The sequence below is a fragment of the Amblyomma maculatum genome, chromosome 2 (assembly GCF_055883805.1).
Source record: "Amblyomma maculatum isolate TAMU_Amacu chromosome 2, ASM5588380v1, whole genome shotgun sequence".
Lineage (NCBI taxonomy): Eukaryota > Metazoa > Arthropoda > Arachnida > Ixodida > Ixodidae > Amblyomma > Amblyomma maculatum.
Genome location: NC_139345.1, coordinates 173,683,296 through 173,691,257, shown reverse-complemented (window position 1 = coordinate 173,691,257; position 7,962 = coordinate 173,683,296). Strand labels below are relative to the sequence as shown.

The 7,962-nt window shown below is 47.8% G+C and overlaps 1 protein-coding gene across 1 annotated transcript in view; it reads left to right on the top strand.

Moving 5' to 3' along the window:
- The first annotated feature begins 598 nt into the window (after positions 1–598).
- LOC146200458 (glutathione S-transferase 1-1-like) overlaps positions 599–7,962 on the top strand; it is a 74,470-nt gene continuing 67,106 nt past the window's right edge. Inside the window, exon 1 of the mRNA XM_084595523.1 lies at positions 599–1,011. Coding sequence (XP_084451649.1) covers positions 871–1,011 — 141 coding nt within the window. The 5' untranslated portion in view covers positions 599–870. The remainder of the gene's footprint in view (positions 1,012–7,962) is intronic.

Below are 7,962 nucleotides of genomic sequence, written 5' to 3'. Positions count from 1 at the left end.
GAACACTCTAAACAGTAAATCGCTAATGCATTGCATAAGGCACGTTTTCATCGCCAACAAACCCACCATAAACTCGGAAGCAGACATACGCCGCGTGCTTGAGCACCGCTGCCTGCCGATTCCTACTATTGGAGAGACAGCACCTCTAAGTCGATTATTTTGGTAATGTTAACAGCGTGTGTTACACCGCTGTTCGTATGTTACATTTTCGTGCCTCACGAGAACGATGAGTTTGCTTCCAGAAGTGAGAATTTCGTATGCATGCATTTTGCTTTGCATAGAGCCTCCAGCTACTGCACTGAAAGCCGACAGCGGATACACTTTATTTATTCTTTGTCCGATGCGAAAAAATGGGGTCGGAGAGCAGCTGGGGCCGCCAAGTGTAACGCCCAGGTTCCTCCTCGCCAGTATGTAGTTACGCACTCTCGGCCAAAGTAACGTTGCTCTCTGTGGCAGCCCTGGTCACGAGCGCATTGCAAGCTGTGCAGTTCGCTATCTAGTCGGCTCGATGGAAAGGGAGAGAAAGCCGGTGAGGATGTCCGGCGGTCGCTTCTCTCTTTCGCGGAATGCCGCTCTCTCTCTCCCTAGTTGCGACATCCAGTCTCTCTCTGCACGGAACGGTTTTCAAAACAACTACTTGTGTGTTTGGATACCGCAGTAGTCGGGACGAGAAGTCTTGGCGCGGGAGCTAGAATTAGGTCTTGAAGCAACTGAAAAGGATCTACGTGGCGAGAGTTTGATCAATTTCAACCCGAAGTGAAAATAAGTGCTACGCGTTCACAGCTGTGCAGAGGCGTATTCAGTGGATTCAGATCGCAGCAGACCCCTGCCTGTTATTCTACCGGACTACTGCTTGTGGACGGCGGCGCCATGCCGGTGGCGTTGTACAACCAGTATGGCAGCCCGCCGTGCGGATTCGTGCGCATGGTTGCCAGGCATGTGGGTGTCGACCTGGAGCTGCGCAACTTGAACATGTTCTACTGGGACCACCTGGCACCAGAGTACCTGAAGGTGAGACATCATTACCCGAAAGAATGGGTCGGTTATTAGGAGCTTCAAAAATCCGTTTTCCACACATCACATAATTTAATAAAATATTAGTAAGACGATCCTAAAGAATGAACAGATATTTTCTTTTCTGTGTTGTTAGCGCCAGTGGTAGAGGCGTTTTGTAGTATATGTATACACGGTCACCGTTATTGAGGTCAAGTTGACAGCTGTCATAATATACAAACAGCCGCCTCTTTTTCAGTATACAAAGCACAAGACGTGGATTGTGTTGCAGCCGATTTAATGTTATGGCCGATTATTAAGGCGGAAAATTTCTGAACTATTTTGTGGCTGGGCAAGAGGAAGATAGCGAATTTTCTTGGCAAAGGCCAGTCAAGGTATGCCTGCGGCTTGTGGCTAGATTGCATCGGTTTGATGAGCACTCGATTTATACATAGATGTTTTGCGCGGGCTGAAAAATAGATGATCGACGCCTTGCGAATCATAGAAGAGATGAATGGTCACCCTTCATTTATACGACGTGAGTTTCTTTAACACCCCAGACATTGCGGCCGCAAACCGATTTAATTTATGACGAAGGTGCAGGATCGAATCCCGGCCGCTGCGGCCGCTTTTCTGTGGAGGCGAAAAGGAACTCGTCAATCTCCTGCGCGATGTCACTGCACGTTAAAGAAGCCCAGGTGGTCTAAATTTGCGCAGCAGTTCACTGGGGAATCTCTAGCATAAGCCTGCGTCGCTTTGGAACGAAACTCCTCAATCCAAACCTAGTTTATGCAGACGTAGACCCGCAAAGATAAATAACCAAACAAACATAAGATTTTCTTTCAGGCCGACAACCAGGCGTAATTCCGTTTCCTCAACGGTAGGGTCCCACAACTGCTTTCTCCTCACTGGTTGCCTCTCAGCGGGTTAAAAGGCGTCGTTACCGAGAGCTGTCTCTCTACGCAACCTAAAGGTAATATACACTCACTGAAGGCAGAAAATGATTACGGTGAAGGTAACTGAATAGTGCTACCCTTGTCTTTCTGTCACCTAGCAGCTGTGTTCACGGCTGGTTTTGCGGCTATTAGGAAATAAAAACATCACACAATGCAACCTGGGAACACCCACCCAGGAAAGGTCTTCGTAGCTTATTTTAACGTTGCGTTGTTAAAAAAAATTGAAAAAAGGTGCATAACGGGACTCGAACATATGTTTTATTTGCTCAGTGCTTAGATAATTAGGGTCAATCCAACGAGAATGGCCGGCTTTAAAAATGTGCTATAATTCATTTTTACATTATTTCCGCTAGCTGTCGCCAGGTGACGCTGCTCAGAGGATCCTACCGTTTAAAGAACGGAATCACGCGACTACCAAGTGTGCTTTGCGAAATAGCTATGCGTGCAATGTGTGTACAGTCTGCTGCAGAAGTTACAGTCAGCCTCTCCGTTCTTTCCATTGGCGTGGGGGATATAAATAGTTTTGCAACGGGCGGCAGCGTCAAGCAGCACGGCCATGGGCCCACATTTTTGTGCGGTCAATATAGGAATAAGGAACGTCTGCAGACATGGCTGGTAATAACATGAGTATTTTTCATGACGAATAAAAATATTTGTAGGTAAAATGTTGGCTGCTCAGCTAGCCTTCTCTTTGCTGCCTCCAAACTCGGCAACTTGCTAACCGCAGTTGCAGCGATAATGCTTTGTGCAAATGATTGTTTTAAAATTCTTCTCACGCTTCCTGATATTGATTTAAGATTTAGGGGCGCGCGCAGTCGTTTCTGTAAGGACAGAAATAAATTGCCGGAGCTCATGTTTTATTGCACTCATTAGATGCTCGTTGTGAACGTATCTCATATATATTCATTTTTTGCATAGAGAACCGTTTCTCATTTATGAGCACGGTAGAGCTCCGTACTGTGGCACAAAGCTTTGTTTACATATCCGCATTTTGTTACTCCTGCCGGAAAATAATGTTTGGAGCTTTATTTTATTAGCGAACTAAGTGCTGCAGGAAAGGAACCCCCCTCCTAACCCCCCTCCCCAGTTTCTTTTTATTGCGGAAGCAATACTACTCTAGGTTTCGAGCCTTGAGCATAGCGCGGTGGTAGCCACGTACGTCTTGCCCACGTGATGCTGTGACGTCACACCCTACGTGACACTAGGCTGAGAGCTGGGCTGCCAACTCAAGAGGTCGGCGTAGTGCGGCGGTAGCCACGTCTTACCCACGTGACGCTGTGACGTCACACCTCACGTGACACAAAAGCGAGAGATAAGCTCCCAACTCAAGCGATCGGCGTGGCGCCGTCGGAGCTGCCAACTTGGGTCTCTCGTTTCACATGGGACGGTTAAGTCAGAATCAGCCTGCTAGGACCCTGGCATTCACTTTACCCCTATAGGCCACTAAGGCACGTTCATACGGCTTGGTTAAAGCGGGGCTTTATATGTGGGCTGAGGAAGAAGAAAAAGAGTAGAAGAATAACGCTCGGTCACCCATAGCTAATGCTTTCGCTCAATATTTGGTTCAGCAGCGTTGAACTCTTGTAATGTTTTTTTGAGCATTCCACCTGCTGTTGGAGGTAGGCCTTAGAATCGCTATCACGGAGGTCGCCTTACTTTTTTAGACCACATGCGCCCTAGGAAAGTACGTGTTATGCGCAAACAAATATTAATAATAATTATGTTTTTTAAGAAAGGCAGACATCCGGAGGCCACTGCGGAACACGCAGTGTCCCTCTCAGGTGACTATGCTTGTTTTGGAAGCTAGCATGCAGTAACAGTTGAGATTAACTCATCAGGGCATCCTAGGTATAGCGTACGCTCGAAGGCGAAAATTGCGTAACTTTGCAATTATTTTCCGCCCTTCACGCTGACGATGTACTACATAAAGCTTACGGAGTTGATCTCCCTGCGAAGACGGCTCCTGAAGAAAATTACTGTATCACGGCCTCTCTTTTCTTTTTTGTTGTTGATGTCGCGCCATTTTCTCGATGAAAGCTGCTCTCGAATTTAGCCCAAAGAGAATTCAGAGCGCAAAGCCATCGGCAGTATGCGGTATCATCATTCAAGGCTTGGGTTTTTTACTTTCATACCTGAAGGGACGATAATCTGCTGCGTACTTTGGTGAGGACGGAAAGAAACATGTTGGTTTCGTCGCCCCGAACGCAGGCAGGAGCACCGTGTATACTAGCGTGTGATTGTGTGTTCATCCGTGTGTGACCCAGAGGTCCCACCAGCAGTGGATGCTACATGCCGCACCAACAAACCGACTATGGGAAGCATAAAGAGGACGATTCGGCCAGCGATCGAAGGGGACATTCGATAGTGTTACGCGCAACGAAACGAACGGCCGTCCGTAAAATTATCTGTGAAAACTTTCGTTTTCAATATGGCCACTTAAAGCTCAAGAAATGGATCATAGACACACTCGTTGTCGGGTCTGCACAAAAATATTTGACAGGACCAGCTCAGCCAGACGGGAACGGGACAGCGAACCGTTGGCATTCAGTCCTGCAGCCAGAAAGAAAAAACTGCACGTGTTTGGCTGGCGTGTCGAGACTGTAGTCGTCTTTTGCGGCGAGACCATGATGGCATGCTACAGCCCCCCTCCCCCTGTAGCGACGAAGCCATGAGCGATGGGGAATGGCGAAAAGCGGACGTTGTGGGTGTGAATCATACGCGGTGAGAACTGGCCGGATCGGCAGGAGTTGCAGTGGCACATTTGGCGATGACGTCTGATTCAAGGTGGGCAGGTTTGAGGCGATCAACGGATATCGTGCCCCCCTGCCCGTTGGTGTGCAGTAGAAAGTGCTTAAGAACACGCCGGAGCACTTGGAGTGGACTATCCTATGATGGCCGTAAGTGTGGACGTACGGCGTCGTGGCGAACAAAGACGCGAGTGCACAACTGAAGGTCGGGGGGAGGGAGGGAGGAGAAGAGGGGCACGTGGGTGCGACGAGAATACTGGCGCTGCCGTGGTGGCTACGATGGCATGCTACAGAACAATTATTAAGGTTCGCTTTCGTTTTCTGTGACGAATACACGCGTACATTACGTGCACAAATGTTTGGTACCGAAATCCAGGGGTTCTGCGGTAGATTTGGGATATCTTCATCGCTAGATCGCTTCTACACTAACATTCAACACATCCCAATAACGAACTTTCGGTAACAACTGAACCACAAATATTGATGTCATGAAACCGGTAAGGGGATGGGCAAAACGAACTGCGGAAGAATGGGGAACGAAAGTCGCGAAACATAGGATCCTGAAATCGTTCCGAAACGACAGCAAGCGTTGCTGTTGAAAAAGACACATCACACTCTTTGAAGAGGTCTGGTAATAAGGAAGCGAAAATGAACTCCATAAATGCTATGTTTCGTGCCAGAAGATGACGGACCTCTCTGGCCGAGCTACAAAGGAAAGATATTGTTGCCAGGTTGCTGCACCCACTTGCGACAAATTGTTTACGCTCGTACTAAAGTTTTGGAAGGGTTCTGATAGCTCTGGTGCACCTAAAACTTAGAGGAGGAACAGCTTCCGCATTCCGAAGACGTTAACCGAGGAAAACAAGTCAGCAGTGGCGTTATCTTTTTGTTCACCGAAGCTGTACAGTCGCTGAAAATTTGCAAAGACAACAAGGAAAGAGCTTTTCAAGATTGAACGCCAGGAGAAAGGGCACTTCGTCGGTCGCTTGAGTTGATACAACGTCTGGAACACCGATTAACAAACGACTACGGCATTCTTGCGGAAAGAAATGCGCCGGAGACCTAAAGAAAAACTGAAAATGGTCCCTATGGTTGCGCGGTTTCCTCACCCCGCGCGCGATCTGAACGAGTGCTGTGTATATGAATGTTTGTGCATGTGTGTGTGGTGTGTGTGTGTGTGTGTGTGTGTGTGTGTGTGTGTGTGTGTGTGTGTGTGTGTGTGTGTGTGTGTGTGTGTGTGTGTGTGTGTGTGTGTGTGTGTGTGTGTGTGTGTGTGTGTGTGTGTGTGTGTGTGTGTGTGTGTGTGTGTGTGTGTGTGTGTGTGTGTGTGTGTGTGTGTGTGTGTGTGTGTGTGTGTGTGTGTGTGTGTGTGTGTGTGTGTGTGTGTGTGTGTGTGTGTGTGTGTGTGTGTGTGTGTGTGTGTGTGTGCGCGCGCGCTCTCGCATGTAGCCGAACCATTAGTGAACTTTAAATGCCATACCATTAGAAGGGTCGTGTGTCCACATTGTACAGAGGAGGCAAGAACAAAGCTACAATGGAAAGCATAGAGAGGAGATCCATTCGGGCACGGATCGAAAGAGCCTTCATGAACAACTGCGCTGAGGTGTATAACCAACTAGGTCCAATTATCGGAAGGCGCCAGTTTTCGGCGAGGCGCCCAAGGAACGAGACGACTAAGCGTGCAATTATCTATGCTAAGTTTTTTTTTCCATTTCGGCAATTGAATCAGTTTGTAAGTTTTATCATTCTGTATAACCAGAAATAAAGAACGCACACATTGTGAACACAAAGTAGACTTTGTTTATCGACAGGCTCAAATTGCCCCTCAGTATCGAAATCCCGCTTTGTCGCAGTAATTGTGGTTGCCGAAACCACGGACTGCTAGTCAGGAATGGGACGTCGTCAAGCGGGAGACATCATCAGCAAACGGCTATAAATTCGAAAGGGAGTCTTGACCCAGGTGACGTCAGAGGTCAGAACAGATAGGACACATTTGATTTGACGCCATATAGCTCACAAGATACCAGTAACCACAAAAAAGCATTTGAGATAAAAATATATTTTGGCTAATTCAAAGAGCTTTCGCATCAAACTTTTGGATTCCAAGAGGGACAGGCTACTCTAAGGCAACGAGGATGCATTAATCTAGGCTGAATAAAGGTGGACCTATTGAATGCACAATGCAGTCAGTAGTTGTGGCAGTGACAGCTGGACATCAACAAAATGAATGCAAAACTCACATCGACACACTCGCATTTCGCGCTCGCAGCACTTAAAGGGGCGATGACAGGGTCGTTCGATGTATTGCCGTTTTATACTTCTGTGAATAATGTACAGGTCTGTGATGCTACTCGCAAAGTTTTAGTGCCTAGCGCGTGGTGCATATTATAAAAACACGCGATAGAAATCGGTATTTGGAAGCTCCTCAAACCGAGAGCGACCGCCATTTTGAAATGCTCGTGCGAGGTCACATCGTATACACGGTGGAGCATCGTCTGCAAGGCAGGCTGCAATAGCAAAAGACATGTCTTTTTTTTTTTCTTTTGACGATTGACACGGTGGTCGTCCCTCATGTAAAAGTGCTCGATAAAGATGTTACCGCACGAAAACGATATAGAGTAAGGCATATTTTCTTCAACCAACGTAAAGTACAGTTAGTGGGCTGCACGGTTCCTTAACTTATCGACGCACTGATCTTTCGCATTGCACCGGCGACGACGCCAGCACGGCCACCGGTTGCCCATCACTGTAGTGACAGGTCATTGCCTCTCATAAAGGAGGCTATCGTGAGGTTTTCGGTCCTGCGACGCCGACGAAACTGATCTGCGGACGGAAATCCAACCTGTTTTAGTCTGATCGGAGGCCGAGCGAGAACTTGACACCTGATACTCGAGTGAACAAACTGAACAGCTGCGCTTGTCTGTAGCTTAACCGAGTTAGAAAAAGGAAAACAAGAAGCTACACTTTATATGTTCTTCTTTGTGATCAGCAATGACCTTGGCCAGAAATGTTAGTCGGCGCCTAACTCCTGGCTCGTTCAGCGACGAGTAGGCCTAGCTCGAGTACGCGTATTCACAAGCTTTAGCGGTCGCATGTGGTCACCGAGTGTGGTTCTGGCAGTAACGACCCAAAATCGACGACTGCTTACATCACAAAGCGAGTGTACTTTGAGCGGAAAGCATCGATATATGTGACCCTGTCTAGCGAGCGCAGCCGACAGCTGTCGGGGCCGTGTATGTGTGAATACCTAGCGAAGGCAGGGGACG